The sequence below is a fragment of the Caretta caretta genome, chromosome 2, assembly GCF_965140235.1.
Source record: "Caretta caretta isolate rCarCar2 chromosome 2, rCarCar1.hap1, whole genome shotgun sequence".
NCBI classification, from domain to species: Eukaryota; Metazoa; Chordata; order Testudines; family Cheloniidae; genus Caretta; species Caretta caretta.
In genome coordinates this window covers 11,999,574-12,019,101 of record NC_134207.1, presented here as the reverse complement: position 1 = coordinate 12,019,101, position 19,528 = coordinate 11,999,574, and the positions used below count along the sequence as shown (strand labels likewise).

Genomic DNA, 19,528 nt, shown 5'->3' with positions numbered 1-19,528 from the left:
TGTTTAAAAACCTAGGAAATCGCATAGAAAAAAAACACATTAAAAGAACATTAAGGTTGCAATGTCAAGCACTCAGAAGTCCCAAGATGCCAGAATTAAGGTTGCCTCTGCATATATTACCTGAGAAGGTTGCCTTTGCACATATGTACACACATAGAGATATACTGATACAAACACCACACAATCCCAATAAATCAAGAGCTAGATTCTGTCATCCTTACTCACATTTGTAATCATTTACTCCATGAGTGGAACCATTGACTTCAAAACATATATTTGTGGAGAAAGGCACTAATCCCTGTGAAACAGAGAGACAGAATCTGGCCCTGATTTATTTAAAGGCATATATGTCACTTCTCAGGGTTAATAATAGCTGGCTTTGCAAAGTATCTATTGCATATACATAAATTAAAGTCATTACTTTCATTATCAGATTTTGTGTGAACTGAACCTTCACAGAGAGCACTTAGTTTGGAATTTTTAATGCGGGGGTGGGGAGGGGGGAGAACAGGTCATAGAATCATAGAATATCTGGGTTGGAAGGGACCTCAGGAGATCATCTAGTCCAACCCCCTGCTCAAAGCAGGACCAATCCCCAATTTTTGCCCCAGATCCCTCAATGGTCCCCTCAAGGATTGAACTCACAACCCTGGGTTTAGCAGGCCAATGCTCAAACCACTAAGCTATCCCTCCCCCTAAGTCAAATATGCTCTATTTGAATGGTTCCCTAATGAGACAGAAAACCAGCAAATAGCAAATTTGATTTTCAAGGCAATCATTTGCTCAGAAAGGTGAATATACCTGGGAAGGAACTGCTTGCAACATATGTAAAAAAGCAGTTCCTTATCAGCAAAACTCCCCCCTCCCAGCCACCACTTTCCTTCCCTTTTCTTTTTAGAGTAGAGGAATCAGGAAACAAAATCCTCTTTCCTCACTATTTGTTTTCCATGACGGGACAACACTAGCATGGATGAATGGAGGTGTCCTCTTTCCTCTTTGTGTCAGTCTGGCAGGTGGTAGCCAATCTGTATGCAGGATTTTTGCACCCAGCTCCTCCTCCTCCTCCTCCCGGAAGCACCCAGTACATTGGCTCCTAAGGGGATGAAAGCTTGAGCCATGTCACTGAAAGCATCGGAATAACAAGATACAAGGTGGCCCCGGTGTACCAAGCTTGGAGCACACAGCTTTTTCACCTTGGATCCCTGTGACCCCCTGGATGTCTGCTTAGAGGTTAAGGAAGAGCAGATTGCATGTGTGATTTGAGTGCCCTTCCAGATTGAACAATCATTTACCAGCATCTTTCACCTTCCTATCCTGAGCGAAGTGAAGGAATACACCCTCTCCAGAGGCAGGTCTAACAGTGTGCCTTCAACAGGGAAGCCCCACTCAGCCCTGCCTGGTATTACAAGGTCACAGCCTGGAGCCTTGTAGATTTCCACTTTCATTGTTAACCCAGGCCAGTTGCTTTCCATCCCTCAGAGCAGTGGAAATCACCTGGCCAAATCAAGGGCTGGATCAGCAGCTGCTGGTGCCCTATCAAAAGTACAAGGGTGGATTGCTCGCTGTATTTTAAAGAATCCTTATTGAGATTACAAGGACAAACCATCCCGATGTGTAGAAAGAATAGTAAATATGGCAGGCGACCAGCTTGGCTTAACAGTGAAATCCTTGCTGATCTTAAAAACAAAAAAGAAGCTTACAAGAAGTGGAAGATTGGACAAATGACCAGGGAAGAGTATAAAAATACTGCTCGGGCATGCAGGAGTGAAATCAGGAAGGCCAAATCATACCTGGAGTTAGCAAGAGATGTTAAGAGTAACAAGAAGGGTTTCTTCAGGTATGTTAGCAACAAGAAGAAAGTCAAGGAGAGTGTGGGCCCCTTACTGAATGAGGGAGGCAACCGAGTGACAGAGGATGTGGAAAAAACTAATGTACTCAATGCTTTTTTTGCCTCTGTCTTCACGAACAAGGTCAGCTCCCAGACTACTGCACTGGGCAGCACAGCATGGGGAGGAGGTGACCAGCCCTCTATGGAGAAAGAAGTGGTTCGGGACTATTTAGAAAACCTGGACAAGCACAAGTCCATGGGGCCGGATCGCTGCATCGAGAGTTGGCGGATGTGATTGCAGAGCCATTGGCCATTATCTTTGAAAACTCATGGCGATCGGGAAAAGTCCCGGATGACTGGAAAAAGGCTAATGTAGTGCACATCTTTAAAAAAGGGAAGAAGGACAATCCTGAGAACTACAGGCCAGTCAGCTTCCCCTCAGTCCCTGGAAAAATCATGGAGCAGGTCCTCAAGGAATCAATTCTGAAGCACTGAGAGGAGAGGAAAGTGATCAGGAGCAGTCAGCATGGATTCACCAAGGGCAAGTCATGCCTGACTAATCGAATTGCCTTCTATGGTGAGATAACTGGCTCTGTGGATGAGGGGAAAGCAGTGGACGTATTGTTCCTTGACTTTAGCAAAGCTTTTGACACAGTCTCCCACAGTATTCTTGTCAGCACGTTAGAGAAGTATGGGCTGGATGAATGGACTATAAGGTGGATAGAAAGCTGGCTAGATTGTCGGGCTCAATGGATAGTGATCAATGGCTCCATGTCTAGTTGGCAGCCGGTATCAAGTGGAGTGCCCCAAGGGTCGGTCCTGGGGCCGGTTTTGTTCAATATCTTCATAAATGATCTGGAGGATGGTGTGGATTGCACCCTCAGCAAGTTTGCAGATAACACTAAACTGGGAGGAGAGGCAGATACGCTGGAGGGTAGGGATAGGATACAGAGGGCCCTAGACAAATGAGAGGATTGTGCCAAAAGAAATCTGATGGGGTTCAAGAAGGACAAGTGCAGAGTCCTGCACTTAGGATGGAAGAATCCCATGCACCGCTACAGACTAGGGACCGAATGGCTCGGCAGCAGTTCTGCAGAAAAGGACCTAGGGGTTACAGTGGACGAGAAGCTGGATATGAGTCAACAGCATGCCCTTGTTGCCAAGAAGGCCAATGGCATTTCTGGTCCCTTTGGATCTGGCACAGCTCTGCTCCCCAGCTTAGCTTGGGACCCCGCTTTCTCCTTAGCTCGGCCCCACTCCGTCTGACCCAGGCAAATCCAGTTCACACGGAAGACATGATCTCCCTGGCCTCCTGACTCCCTGATTAGCCTGCTTGCCCTGTCATTCAGGCTGACCGGGAGCATTGGCCTCTCCCCATTGTTCCTGGGGACTGGCAATCTCAGGGTCCTGGTTTCCGATAGACCCTTCCCCTTTTAGTACTGGGAGCTAGCCAACCAAAACACCCCCACTGAATGTTAGTAAGGGGGCAACAGTCCCCTTACATAAAGGGCCTGGGGCTCCCAAGATTGAAAGGGCCCAGGGATTTAAGGCCCTGCCTTTTCCCGTTGAGGCCACACCTTTTCCGGTTGAGGCCACGCCCCCTGCTCAGGACTCCGGCGTACCGGTAAGTCCTCTAACTTACTTTCACCCCTGGGCATACCGCATGTACTGGCCCACAGCAGAGAAATGAATTTAATCCTTAATGAAAAGAGACAGTTGGTTGACTTATCTGTCAATCAAAAAGGAGGCAAGGGAGTTAAATTGGTAACCCTGCCCCTTAGGAACACACTTTAGAAGTACAACACATTTCTTGTTTAGGATTAAGTTATGTGTATCGTAACAGTCACTTACAGAATTCAAAGGGTTTATTGCAAGTAACAACTCCACCACACACAGGCATGAGTCAAACTTCCTACTAAGATCCCCTCACCCCCCCAGTCAGATGCAACTAAACATACAAAACAACAACTTAACGCTAAGATTAAAATATAGCACTCTATATTGGTGGAGGTGCTGTCTACACTGATCATTCCAATATTTCACATGAAGTATATTGACATCCTGGAGTAAGACAGTGCTACAGACGTAATTTGAATGCAGCTTGTTATATGGGGCTTTGTAGTGGGATCATCTAGTGCAAAGGGGGTTTCATTATAAAGTTTATATCAGAATGTATCTGTATGTTAAAACAAACTGATTTAATAACAGCAGGGAAGTGGCTCGCAGGTATAGGGAAGAGTCAAGGGATGAATTAGAATTATTTGTGAGTCTCAAATCCTGGACTGTCGATGCAATGAATACTGAAATAGAAGAATAATCCCTCAGTGGCTTTTTTAAGCTAACAAGTCATGTTTATCTGCCTTTATCCCATTCACTTGCAACTCCTCAAGTAGCTGCCAAGTTTACAAACATGTCTTCAGCTTGAAAACAGCCGTGGCCTATAATCACATATTTTATTTGAAACTCTGGGTTGTGGCCTATGATAATGAAGATGGGAACTATCTAAACAGGAAAGTAATGGCAAAAATCAGCCCTAAACATGCATTTAGACTGTAATTAGCCCTGCTGCCTTCCAATTCAAACAGTAATTCACTTGACTTTTCCTTCACTTATTCATTTTATAGAGGGAGGCATGAGGGAAATGTTAGAAAGTGCATATTCTATATTCTTTTTGTTGTCTCTTTCACACAGTCTCCTTTTTTATGTGGAGGTGCCTCTTATTTTAATAAAAATGAAATCAAATTTCTGACCGAGTCACTCCAACATCAGTAGAGGTGACTCCTGCACTGGCATTGGGAGCCCTTCAAAAGTCACTCAAATGAGACTAGGTGAGTTACAGGCTTGGAACAATCCTGATCTGGCACTGTCATGGACTGGGCAAGCTAACAGGTCTTTTCCCTGTCTCACTCGTAAGATTCTGTAATTGGCAAGGGATCATTCACCATGCATGCCACCAATCCCTAGTGCAGCCCGGTAACTGAAAGTAATGTCCATCTGTACTATCTCCAATGTCCTCTTTGCAGTAAGATAATGGTCACAGTCTAATTGAGAAGAGTCTGCATGACAAAACCACCACTGCTAATTGGCACTCTCAGTGACAGGCCATGAGCTGAACAAGAAAGGAAAATGAATTATTGTCTCCCCCCTACAGATGGTCTCTCCAGCTCAGGACTGAGGCTCGTTCGATGAGAATTGTGGGGAATTCTGCACTGCTGTGGTTCATATTATAAACCGTTTTCCGGCTGAGAGCGGGCTGCAGGACATTCCCCAGAACTATATTCACGTCGGTATTTTTTTCATAAATTGTGCAAGTTTTTATTAGTATTTTCAAGGCCCAGAGGAAACTTGTTGCAAAGACGGAAATTCAATCCGGGTCTCCTGAGTCTCAGTCTAGTTAGTGCCAAGGCCACCTCTTCCTCTCTCCTGGTTCCCTAGCATGAGTTTAATCCATTAGACTAGTGGTTCTCAACCAGAGATACACATACGCCTGAGGGTACACAGAGGTCTTCCGGGGGCTACGTCAACTCATCTAGATATTTGCCTAGTTTTACAACAGGCTACATAAAACGCACTAGCAAAGTCAGTACAAACTAAAATTTCATACAGACAGTGACTTGTTTATACTGCTCTATAGACTAGACACTGAAATGTAAGTACAATATTTATATTCCAATTGATTTATTATATAATTATATGGTAAAAATGAGAAAGTCAGCAATTTTTCAGTAATAGTGTGCTGTGACACTTTTGTATTTTTATGTTTGATTTTGTAAGCAAGTAGTTTTTAAGTGAAGTGAAACTTGCGGGTACACAAGACAAATCAGACTCCTGAAAGGGGTACAGCTGTCTGAAAAGGTTGAGAGCCACTGCATTGGACCATGTAGCTTTGGAAGGACACCAGCACTTTCCCCTCCTCCTCCTCTAGCTTTTTGTTTTTCAGAGTTAACAACCTGTGAATTTTGGAGTGAATGAGGCTTTAAAAATTTGTCACAAAACAGCCAACCTGCGGAAATATTTCCGTGCAACATTTCATCGACATTTTTAGAAATTTCATTAAACTTTGTGGATGTTCTGTGAAGTTGAAACCAGGTAAATTTAGATGCTTGAGATTTTTTGCGGTGGATATTTCACCCAGCTCCACTTTCGAAAGCTGCTGACCAGAGGTAACACAGATGGCTGCATTCTTGAAAGCACAGGTGCAGAATTGTATTACCTTAATGAGGTTAAAACTCTATTAATATCTTGGCAGATTTCACATCAAAGGTTGCATTACCTTATGCTTCTACAAGAGATCAGCAATTCATCTCAACTAAGAGATTGTTTTAGATCATTAGTCCAAAAAACAAAACAAAACAACAAAACCAAACCAAAAAAAGAGCCCACTTCAGGCACTGCACTTCATTCTTATTTAATAAATACAGAAGACGTAGGGTCTGATTTTCAGGGTTCAGGGGGAGCTACAGGTGCTCTCAGCCTCACTGATAAATCAGGCTGTTAATGTACAGGGAATTGATGACAGGCTGGCTAAGAACCCTGACCATATTGTAACCAGATACTGTAATGGTTTCATTCATTGCACAGGGAAAATACACAGAGCTCAATTGTCCCAGAAGGTCCGGCCCCACTGTGCAAACATGCTGCCCCCAGCTGGAGCTTCATGAGGCACCGAGCCTCAGGGAAACACAAGGGCTTCTGGAGTACCTCGGGAGAGGAGGTGCTGCACCATTTTCCAGCAGGTCCCTGGTGCACTTCCTTATGAGTATGATGGAAGGCCAGATCCACAGGCCAGATCCATCTCTGCATCACCAGAGTGGGGCAAAACAGCCAATGATTTTGGCCCATGGCCTTTCCAATACTTTGTACAGCGGGTAGGGGTAGGCGAATGAGGTAGCTGGTGACAGCTTCCCAGTTCTCTAGCCAACTCTGCACTGGACCTGGCCCCAGCAGAGTTTAGAGAAGCCTAGGAGCTGCTTTAAAGTTTTCCAAGCCAGTAACGGTCCCCAGAGTACTGTCCATCCTTTCCCCGCCTTGACCATTCCTCCTCACAAGCCCTTACAGTGGGGATTCTGAAAGAGGATGATGGTAGTGTCATAGAAATCACCTCTGTCAGCTCTAGGCCCGATAGTGACTCTTCCACATCTAGGATATCCCCTGCTGGGAAGAAGAGACCAGTTTCTACCCCTTTGCACAGCAGACAGTGCAGTGGGAGAGAAAATTGGGGTCTAAGTATTTCTGTGTGCATTGACTGAGCTTATTACAGTATCTGAAACGACTCCATTCAACAGCTCCAAGATTTGTTTGATTGACTGATCACAGTTTCTAAGAGTTTCAAAAGTTAAAGAAAAAAACCCAGCACATTCATACTGTTTGCAGACCTATTTTTGGCTGAATGTACAGAAACCGAGGCCAAAGATCAGCTAGAACTGATTGACTTACAAAGCACTCCGCGTTTCCAAGTTTTGTTGAGGAAAATTACTACATTTCTACAAGTGCCAGCCAGAGCTCTGTGAGAGAACTGCTGTTTGTGCGGGCCCCTTTGGAAGTATTTACAGGCCTGCTGTTTTTTTATGATTCTGAACACAACACAACACCACAATAGAAGAGTGGAGTCAAATCTGCATTCCATCACACAGAGCAGTGGTCCCCAACCTTTCTGTGGGAATAGCATATTGCTATTCCCAGAAGACTGTGGCGGGCACTTCTCAGTGGCATTTTGGCAGGTGGTTCTCCGGCGGCCGTACTCGGCGGCGGCATTTCGGTGGCAGGGTGTCTTGCAGGGGCACAAAAATGCCCCCACGGGTGCCGTGGCCTTGGAGACCTACTGGCACAGAGTGAGCCGGACATGAAGGGGTTTGTTTGTAGAGAAGCAGTGCCAAAAGTTCCTTTGATGCAGCTTTCCCTGCAGCTCTCAGGGCACATCGGACCAAATGAAGTCAGTGGGGGGAGGCCAGCAAAGACTATGGCTAATTGTGCCTGTGTTTTCTTAAACCCCAAGTGTACCTACAGTGCCTTGTAAATAGTGATAACGGTGTGTGTTTGTCTCTGATCAAATCCTATTTAAATCAACGTGAATGTAAGGTCCAGACAGGCTCCTGCCAAGGACCTCGGTGCTGAAAAAGCTATAAGAGAGAGTAGAGATGGCCTTGTACTATGTACCAACCCGCCTCGGTTCAGAAATAATGGACAAATGGACACAAGGGTCCAAACTCCAAAGACAGTGTGACCCTATCCTGGATGGGTCACCCCTGCCTCTGACAGATACTGGCGGAGTCTGTCCTTTTCCTGGGTAACTTGTCATACCTATAAAGTCTCATCGAGCTGAAGCATTGTCCCACTCCTTTGTCCTTGCAGATGCACACTCCAGTTAACAACATTGTATATTAGAGTTTGTAAAAGGACCAAAAAAACAAAGTAAACACACAACCAGGAACATGTTTTTGTGACTGTTGTGCCCTAATCCTCTCCCGCCTTTCACCAAAATTAGATATTTGTCTTAAATTTTGAAATGCGACAAATAGTGAGCAGTTGTGCTACGTGTTTGTCTCTAGGGGAAAACAATCCTCTCCGCTTTCATCTGTCTTCACTCAGGATCAAAGCTTCCATCAGACAAACAGCTTGCCAGGCACTGGATGGTGAGTGTGCACTGAAGCAGAACAAGAACACGGTCGCCTTTAGCATGACATTGATTAATTTGTACCCTCCAGCCTATAAATAGCACGTGGCGATTGTACCTCTGCAGCTCCCAGATGATTTGTCAGGTATCAGGTGGATGTTTTGCCCTGTCAGAGAAACCTATTAACTCACCCAGCCCAGCTTCCCCAGAGACACTGTTTCTGGCTTTTTTTTACCCCAAGGTTTTTGTCGTATGTTGCACCAGGTCCAAAAGGAATATGTCATACAGCATAGGAAGAGGACACACTTAATAGGTCTCTCTGAATTTAGGCCCTGATTCTGCACTTTCGTCCATGTGGGGTGAAGCCCTGTGCCCACACAGAGTCCCAGTGAATTGCCACAATACAGCCCCGAGACCTGGTGCCCTTAAGGCTGCCCAGGGTAGAATCTTGCCATAAGATTGTGAGCTATTCACGGTAGGCCCGGTCTCATTGGTCTATAAATTACTATGTGCCCCTCTGGAGCTGTAAAAACAGTTGACCATAATAACATGCACTCCTCCGCTGGACTGATAAAAAATGTTTCTGATCAAGGCAATGGTTTCCTAGCAGAGTCTTTTCATATTCCAGTCTCGATTTGTTACCCAGAAGCATCAGACAGGTGAAGTGGCAGCTTTCTGCTGACGTAAGAGAGCCCAGACAGTATTGGCATTTGAAGTTACAGCATCTCGAGTTAGTGTGGCTGGGGCAGAGCACTGGTAATTAAAGTGTGCGAGAAACTTCAAAGTGGGCGAGAAAAGAACAGTGTGGAACAAACGTCCGTTCCTCTGGCCATGGTCTCTTGGCTCCATGACCCAGCTGCCTATCTGCCCTAGCTGTCAGAGTCGCTATCTTCAGCCTCTAAAGGGGAAGGTCAGCCCGGCAGCAAGCTTTCATAAGGGGTGTGAAATATGGAGAAGGAAGGACCTGACTACCTAACTTTGTCAATCAACTGGAGTATATGACAGTGCCTCTGGTCTTCTTCTGATCTTATGAATGGGTAAGGAGGAGAGGGGAAACTTGACCACAAGAACAGGTGTCAAAGCTTTTAGTGAGGGGGAAAATGGCAGGTAGCATGTGATGGGGTGTTGCCTTTGACTGACTACGGGGTCTCCTGGGGGTAACAAAGCTCTGTTTTGTGCAGCACCTCTGGAGGCTGTAATTTACTAGAATAACAGGTTCATTTTATATTCTACATGCACATTAGCTGGTTATTAAGGCTCTTTTCACCTCCTCTTGACAAGCAGCTCATCCATACCTGTCAGCCGTAATACTGTGTTAAAGAGCGTTCTGCATCCTGGCCCGGTTATCAGTGACTAAGTCACAAGAATCTCTTTCACAGAACTCTCACCAGAAGAGGAATGGAAAGATGCAAAAGCTTTCTGATACTATTCGTTGTCACACTCGGAGCTGAGTTTGGCAAGGAAATGACCGAAAGAAAGGTGGTGGAGAGTTTGTCACTGCCAGCAGATGTCACTGTGTACCAGCGATGGGCCTGGCAGTGAGAGATCGGGACTGAAAATGTAAGGTAGTGTTCACTTAGATTGTGTAAAGGGGAAAAAAAAATCTGTACAAGCCCTGGAATTCCTGCAGTGTTGAGAACTAAGCTGTAAGGATGCAAAATTATTATTATGTGATCTGGCTTCAAGTTGTTTGTTACAATCTGCAGCTGTTATTCTGGGTCACAGAAACCACTGATTTTATCTAAAACCCTTTAATTATTGTTTAAGGGGAAAGAAGCCAACCCAATCGCAGCTCCTCAGTTATTCAGCTAGCCATGCAGAAGGCACTGTAAGTCCAGGAAAGAGGGTTTAAAAAAAAACTAGAATCATAGAATGAAACTGCCCTGACCGGACAAAGGGATTGAGAGTACATGCGGAAACCACTAACACTTAACCACAATGTACCAGCTTTTATCTGAGACCCAGAAGAAGATTACAAATATTAACTAATCAAAAGACACATGATTATTATTATACAGGTGGTAAACCTAGGACCTAGAGGGTATGTTTACACAGGGATAAAACACCTGCAGCTGGTCCGGGTCAGATGACTCGGGCTCACAGTGCTTGGAGTCTGGGGCTGAAAATTGCTTGTAGACATTCAGGCTCGGGTTGATGCCCAAGCTCTGGGACCCTAGAAGGGTGGAGGGTCCCAGAGCTCTGGTTCAGCCCGAGTCCGAACATCCACTCAGTTGACCCAGGCCAGCTATGGTCATGCTGCAGATCTTTTAGCCCCATGTGGACATACCCAGCAAGATTAAATGCTGGGTGACCTTACAGTCATAGCGTTTGAGGCCAGAAGGGACCACCAGATCATCTAGTCTGAACTCCTGCATGTCACAGGCCACGAACACCACACAGCACAGGCAAACTAAATCCAACAACCTTAGATAAGTCAGTAACAGAGCTAGGAATGGAACCCAGGAGTCTTGATTTCTAGTTGCCCTGTTCTAACAAGTTTATTTGTGAAATAAAAAACAACGCATCCCTATCTCACCTTGCCCCGGTCATGAAAACCACCAGCTGCAACATCCTCAGAACTTTGCTGATTTCTGCTGTGACTCAGGTTCTAAGGAGGTCAGCTTCCCCCAGCCATTCACTGTAAGAGAGGAATGCTGATTGGTAGCATTTCAAACACTGATGAACAAGTGTCTCCAAATGTTCATGTGTTTCCTCCCACGCTTTAGTCACCAAAAGTAGTGAGGAGGTTACAAGGAAGCCACCCGTCCACTGACTCATTCCACCAAGGCCATCTATATATTAAAAGGGATTTTTATTAATTATTGTTACTGTTATTTGTGTTATGGTAGCAGTTAGAGGGCCCAAGTGAGACTGGGGTTCCATTACACAAGGCACCTTACAAACACATAGTGAGAGACAGTTACTACCTCAAAGACACACAAAGTGTAGGAGAAAGGAACTATTAATACCCCCACAAAGGTACTGAGGTGCCTAAACCCCAGACTTAAGTCCCATCTTTAGGTACCACTGCAATCCACAAAAGCCCTGCTCAGCTGCTGGCTAACCCTGTAGGTGCCTAAGCTCACTTGGAGGCTAACTTTTTGCAGTAGGCGGTGGAGTTCCCTAGATACCTCTGAGACTAAGCAATTTATTTGAGCATAAGCTTTCGTGAGCTACAGCTCACTTCATCGGAGGCATACTGTGGAAAATACAGAAGATGTTTTTATACACACAAACCATGAAAAAATGGGTGTTTATCACTACAAAAGGTGTTCTCTCCCCCCCCCCCCCCACTCTCTTGCTGGTAATAGCTTATCTAAAGTGATCACTCTCCTTACAATGTGTATGATAATCTAGGTGGGCCATTTCCAGCACAAATCCAGGTTTTCTCACCCCGCCCCCAACACACACACACAAACCCACTCTCCTGTTGGTAATAGCTTATCTAAAGTGATCACTCTCCTTACAATGTGTATGATAATCAAGGTGGGCCATTTCCAGCACAAATCCAGGGTTTAACAAGAACGTCTGGGGGGGGGGGGTAGGAAAAAACAAGGGGAAATAGGTTACCTTGCATAATGACTTAGCCACTCCCAGTCTCTATTCAAGCCTAAGTTAATTGTATCCAATTTGCAAATTAATTCCAATTCAGCAGTCTCTCGCTGGAGTCTGGTTTTGAAGTTTTTCTGTTGTAATATCGCAACTTTCATGTCTGTAATCGCGTGACCAGAGAGATTGAAGTGTTCTCCGACTGGTTTATGAATGTTAACATAAATGACATGGGAGTTAGCTGATGCACAGACCTTGTGCAGACCCACCGCGTGCCTGCTTCTCTGCACTATCACGCAGGAGACCTGGGTGCAGTTTCTCTACTCTACCCATGGATGGGAATGCTGTTGAAGTCCATTGAGGGCTGCATCCTGCAAGGGGCTGAGTACCCTCAGGGCCCATTGCCCTTAGTTTGAATTAAGGGTGGCTCTGCACCTCTCAGGAAATGCTGAGCACTTTGCAATGCAGGGTGCTTAACTCCTCAAAGCCTTTTGAAGTAAAGCAATCCAAAGAGCAGTCTGCCTTGTGATGTGGACGGCTGACCCCCAGGAATGCAGACCTGGCTGCAGACCTCACAGGGTACAGTATCTACTGTCTCAGACATGACTTCCCTAGACTTTGATCTAGAGCCACTGAAACCCCGTCTTGCTTAAATCACCCCAGATAATGCTCTGCAGTCATTGCCCCATCTTCCTATTCACTTGCGTTGATTCTCCCTGGGCTGGTGGGGGCTTGAAGATTTGTGTGGCAGACTTTGCTGTCAGCTCAGAGTGGGGCAGATTATGTCCAGTTTGGGTGGGAGCTTTTCAGACAACCGATGGGGCAAATCACAGACAGCACAAAAGTAGTGCTCATGGTTATTATGCCTTAGGATATTAATCGAGGTACAATATGCATTCCCACAACATACAAGATTTCGTTTAGGTAGTGACCACAAAATTGGCATGGGCATGTGCTAACAGGTGATTGCATTTGCATACTGTGTATGTGTGTGTGCAAAGCAGGTAATTCTGCATGCAACCAAGTACATCCACATGGACCAGGGGTATTCTATTTGCTACCCAAGATCCATAAACCTGGAAATCCTGGACGCCCCATCATCTCAGGCATTGGCACCCTGACAGCAGGATTGTCTGGCTATGTAGACTCCCTCCTCAGGCCCTATGTTATCAGCACTCCCAGCTACCTTCGAGACACCACTGACTTCCTGAGGAAACTACAATCCATCAGTGATCTTCCAGAAAACACCATCCTGGCCACTATGGATGTAGAAGCCCTCTACACCAACATTCCACACAAAAATGGACTACAACCTAGCAGGAACAGTGACACAAATCAGATGTCAAGAATTATAACATTCATAAATCAGTCGGAGAACACTTAAACTTCTCTGGCCACTCAGTAAAAGACTTAAGGGTGGCAATTTTGCAACAGAAAAGCTTCAAAAACAGACTCCAATGAGAAACCGCTGAGCTTGAATTAATATGCAAACTAGATACCATTAACTTGGGTTTGAATAGAGACTGAGAGTGGCTGGGTCATTACACATATTGAATCTATTTCCCCATGTTAAGTATCCTCACACCTTGTCAACTGTCTAAATGGGCCATCTTGATTATCACTACAAAAGTTTTTTTCTCCTGCTGATAATAGCTCATCTTAATTAATTAGCCTCTTACAGATTGTATGGCAACTTCCACCTTCACTGTATGTATATATCTTCTTACTATATGTTCCATTCTACCATTCTATGCATCCGATGAAGTGGGCTGTAGCCCACGAAAGCTTATGCTCAAATAAATTTGTTAGTCTCTAAGGTGCCACAAGGTTCTTTTTATGGATAAGTGTAACATCCACCTTGCTAGTGACCTAAGTTTGTACCTAGGACTTCATGAATATCTATAGCTTGAACTAAAGGACTAACTCCCATAGCTGGCAGCTGAAACAGACTCATCTGTGCAAATCAGACACAGAGTGGGAAGTGTGACACATACTGAACAGTGGATTATACAAGCACACCTGTTTGCACATGCAATTAACTGCTTGTGTGTACAAGTTCAAATTTTGTGATTAGAATGTAATATTTGGGGCACAAGGCCTGGGCACTGTGTCTCTCACTCTCCTGGTTTGTACATACCTACTTCAGTACCCGAAGGTACAACACACCAGTCATCCCTGTAATACCTAGGCACAACAGGGCAAGTTAAGGATGCCATTTCAGCTTTCATTATGAATGCTCTCATTTTCTAAATCAAATAAACTCTTATTCCTAAACTTTCCAATGTAGAGCGGAGGATTTCAGCCAGGGTTGTTGTTTGTTGGTTTGTCATCAGTAATGTGCTTGGCGCTGTACTATATTGAAATATAAAGATGCTCCATGTCCTGATCGATGTCAGTAGAGTTACACTGGCATTTACTCCATTTACTCGCCACCAGCAGGTTTAAAGGCCCACAATCCCAGAAATGCAAGTAAGAACATAAGAGTGGCCCTATTGAGTCAGACCAGAGGTTCATCCACCCCAGTATCCTGTCCTTCGACAGTGGCCAGTGCCAGGTGCCCCAGAGGGAACAGAACAGGTAATCATCAAGAGATCCATCCCCTGTCGCTGATTCCCAGCTTCTGGCAAACAGAGGCTGGGGACACCATTCTTGCCCATCCTGGCGAATAGCCATTGATGGACCTATCCTCCATGAATTTATCTACTTCTTTTTTGAATCCTGTTATGGTCTTGGCCTTCACAACATCCTATGGCAAGGAGTTCCACAGGTTGACTGTGCATTGTGTGAAGAAATACTTCCTTTTATTTGTTTTAAACCTGCTGCCTATTAATTTCATTTGGTGACCCCTAGTTCTTGTGTTATGAGAAGGAATAAATAACACTTCCTTATCTACTTTCTCTACACCAGTCATGATTTTATAAAACCTCAATCATATCTCCATTTTGCCATCTCTTTTCCAAGATGAAAAGTCCCAGTCTTATTAATCTCTCCTCCTATGGAAGCCGTTCATAGCCCTAATCATTTTTGTTGTCCTTTTCTGAACCTTTTCCAAATCCAATATATCTTTTTTGAGATGGGGTGACCACATCTGCACGCAGTATTCAAGATGCGGACGTACCATGGATTTATATAGCGGCAACATGATATTTTCTGTCCTATTATCTATCCCTTTCTTAGTGATTCTCAGCATTCTGTTTGCTTTTTTGACTGCTGCTCCAGCACACTGAGTGGATGTTTTCAGAGAAGTATCCGCATTGACTTCAAGATCTCCTTCTTGAGTGATAACAGGTAAATATAAAGCTGTCATGGTCGAGATGAAGGGACAGAGAGAGGTGTTTTATTCCACCATTTTGGGGGCAAAGGGAAAACATGCCAGGAGGTGTGCGAGTCCTCTGATGCCAGGTATACCAGGTCAGTGAACCTTTTCAGTGAAACATACACAGGCTCTCTTCCTCTTCTGCTGGGAGTACAAAGTATATCTAGCATGGTTAGGCACGTGACACTTCCGCTGCCAAATGTACCAGTTACTTCAATCACACCAGCACCCCTTCTTCTGACATACGCATACCCCGTTCCACTACTGCTACATGCATCAGCCACACTCAGCAGATCCACACCTTCTGTGCTGCTGATCTCAAAAGACACGCCGGGCAGGTGTCAGCTCTTCTGCTACTTAATCAGTGGACACGCTCAGCAATAGCACATTCTCCTCCTGCTGTCAAACATGCCAGCCCTGCTCAGCAGAGACACACCCTCCACCAAGAACAGTACCAAAACATGCCTAGACCATGCCCATGTTCTCTATGGGCAAATATACAAGACGCAGCTCCTTTGTTACTAAATGCAGGCCCACTGACTGCCTCTGCTGGCGACCGTACCAAATACACAGAGCTAACTAGCCATAAATTCATGGATCTTTATGCACACATGTTGGGGGGCAGCTATTAAGGATGCCCCTTGGCTACCTAATCAGAGAAGTTCAGCACAGATGTTGTATCCGGTTTTCAATCAAAACTTGCATGCTCACCATATTCCTCAGTAGGGTGACAAAGGCAGGAGGTGGCACTTCCTACCATTCAGATCCTTCTTGGCCGGATCAGACCTTATTTCTACTACAGCACCAACATACTAAATATAACGGTTTTAATCAGGGCCAAGTGACCCTTGCCACATGAAAAACACTGGCTGATTTCTAAAGACTGCATTGTGAATCTAGGTTTCAGAGCAGCAGCCGTGTTAGTCTGTATTCGCAAAAAGAAAAGGAGGACTTGTGGCACCTTAGAGACTCACCGATTTATTTGAGCATGAGCTTTCGTGAGCTACAGCTCACTTCATCGGATGAAGTGAGCTGTAGCTCATGAAAGCGTATGCTCAAATAAATTGGTGAGTCTCTAAGGTGACACTAGCTGTAGCTCATGAAAGCTTATGCTCAAATAAATTGGTGTGTCTCTAAGGTGCCACTAGTACTCCTTTTCTTATTGTGAATCTAGAATGTCTATTATAGGCCAAATTCTGCTTGTCAGTGGGAAAGTTTGCATGTATATCACTGCAGAAATTTGCCCTACATTCTTCCCATGTCTATAGGCTGCCTTAGTAACATTTCTTTAATAAGCAACCTTACTTTGCAATGTAAGAAGGTCAAATGGTGCATTTCGGATATATATGATCAATAGATTATAATCAGAGAAAGTAGAGATAAGAAGGTTCAAATGGTAATAAACTCCATCTCTCCCTGCCAGTGCAGGATTCTTCCCTACAGGACATTTACTAATGTATTGTCCAATATAGTTTTAAATAGTCCAAGCAATGTGATGCCCACTGTTTCCTTTGAGAGTTCAGCAGACTATTACATAGAATCATAGAATATCGGGGTTGGAAGGGACCTCAGGAGGTCATCTAGTCCAACCCCCTGCTCAAAGCAGGACCAATCCCCAACTAAATCATCCCAGCCAGGGCTTTGTCAAGCCTGACCTTAAAAACCTCAAAGGAGGGAGATTTTACCACCTCCCTAGGTAACCCGTTCCAGCGCTTCACCACCCTCCTAGTGAAAAAGTTTTTCCTAATATCCAACCTAAACCTCCCCCACTGTAACTTGAGACCATTACTCCTTATTCTATCAAACATCTCATGGTCCGCACACTTTATGTCTTCCTTCTCCATTTCATCCCATTATCCCCTGGTACCACCCTAATTAATTATTTCCATTCCTCCACTAATGATCAAATATTTGTAGAGTTTCTCCATGTCCCCCCAGAATTATCACTTAGCCAGGCTAGGCACATTTGGCTCTTTTAATCTTTCCACATTGGGCGATACCTTCAGCCCTCAATCTTTTTTTCTTGCTCATCTCTATGTTCTCCAGTTTGTCAGTGTCATTCTGGTGCCGAGAACTGAGTGTGATATTCTCAGCATGATTGTAACACAGGGATAGAGTTGGACTATTATCTCTCTCCTCCATAATGTCATGCTTTGCCTATGCAGCCTAAATTTGCATTGACTGTTTTGGCTGCCATATAACCTAGAAACCCATGTCTAGTTTGTCAAGCACTATCCCCACCATGCTTCATTAGCCATTCCTGATTTCCACTGAATATATTTTTCCAGATAGAAAATAAAGCATTTTTCCAAGTGAATCTCATTTTGTTACTTTGCATCCATATTTTTAACTGCTTTAGACTCTATTTCTCTGTCCTTATTAATATTTGCAATAACATGAACATGCAGTTTTCTCCCTCTTTCAGATTAATGAAAATATTCAATAAGATGGGACTATGTGTGAGTCCCTTCAGTACTCGGATACCTCTGTAAAAATCAATGCACTGCCACTTATCAGTACCTTTTGTTCATGTTTCTTGAGCCAGTTTTTGATCCATTAGACGAAGCCTGATTCTCCATTGCATTGCTCCTTGTGTAGTCCTTCCCACTTGTCCAAGTGAGTGTTACCATTCTGATGTGATTGCATTTTACACACACTTTGCTCAGCGGGAACTGAGACTACCCCAGGGGCAAAGCAGTGACAAATCTTAACATTTCTGATGAAGTGTGTGCGAGAAAGTATATCACTTCCTTTACTAAAATCCAACCAGTGTATATCTCCTGAATTTTCTTTCTTCATAATTGTCTCCCTCCTGCAGGTCTTACTCTGGAAGCTCCCATGGGTTCCAAAATTAGAATTTGAGCTAAACAAAGTCATGGAGTGAGCTATGATCTAACTGTGTTGTATAATTAACAATATCACCATACCTGTTCTCCCTTCTGTCCTCTGCCATATGCTCCTCTGCCCTAGAAAGGAGAGGGAAGGTAAATTTAATATATAATAATGCTACATTGCAACTTTTATTCAAAGATCTCAAAGCACTTTATAAATGTTAATTGTCAAAACACCCGTGCAGATTTTATTATTCATTATTTATACAGGTGCATATGTGCATGGCCCTTTACTTGAAGAAAAGCACAAGACAGAGATCCTGCTCTGGAACAGTTTATAATCTAAGGTCATGGTCCTGCAACTGGCCCACAGAGGTGCAAGGGTCTGTCCCTGTGGGTCCAACTTCAGGATCATGAGCGAAGTTCAGACAAAACATAAGGCGAGATGGAGATAAACCCTGGTGGGAGAGGAAGACAGGATGTGCAACGACAAAATCATGTGGTTGCTTAGGAAATTACCTACGCTTCTTCAGGGTTACACTTTTTTATTTAATTAAAGATGCACTTATTATATAGATCAATATTATTATACCTATATAACAGAGCAGCACAAACAGGTCAAGTGACTTCCCCAGTTCAGACAACAACCTAGATCTTCTGAACCCCAGCATCTGCATTTCAAGCACCAGACCACACTTATCCCTTATTCTACATAAGATGTTAGTTAATATTTATGACATTAAGCTTCCAAAAACAGAGACACTCTCAGCTTTAATTAGTCCTGATCGCCGTTAAAAACCCAGGCTTTTTTCTCTATTAAATAATGAGCCAGAGGGTGGCATTTTTTATCAGGAGCAACTGACTGAAATGAGATCCCAATGTCACCTTAATGTAAACAGCAAAGATCGACTCTTTCCTTTGTATATCAATGCACCACAGTGTCCCTCCTGGATGTGCTACGCAGTCAATGTATCCAATTCACACATTTGAACTAAAAGGCCAACAACAGGCCAACTAGCTGTCGGGTTGAGTGACAAAGCATTGAAACGCACAGAGAATGGCATCAGCTGACTGACACTAGAAGGGTGAATATCATCCCTGCTCGGAGGATGAGCACAAGCTGCATGAAGAATACTGACCCTTGAAGAGCAGAGTGGGCCAGAAGACCCCATTCCAGGGCGCTGGAAGGATCAACGGCCCAGGAAATGGCCTGGTAGTGGACAAGAAGAAGCAGTCCTTGGTAGTTAGGACACTGGGATGTGAAATCCTGTAGTATAGGGTGGGGCAGGGCTCTCCTCTCTTCCAGCCAACTGGGAGGAACTCCCTGGAGGAGGACAGTATATAGACAGGGCCTTCTCCCTTAGAACACGGGAAACACTGGCAAGAGAAGG

At 44.4% G+C, this 19,528-nt stretch overlaps 1 protein-coding gene across 1 annotated transcript in view; it reads right to left on the bottom strand.

Moving 5' to 3' along the window:
• Positions 1-19,528, bottom strand: part of COL22A1 (collagen type XXII alpha 1 chain) — a 327,228-nt gene that overhangs the window by 174,667 nt on the left and 133,033 nt on the right. Inside the window, exon 12 of the mRNA XM_048837254.2 lies at positions 18,234-18,272. Coding sequence (XP_048693211.2) covers positions 18,234-18,272 — 39 coding nt within the window. The remainder of the gene's footprint in view (positions 1-18,233; positions 18,273-19,528) is intronic.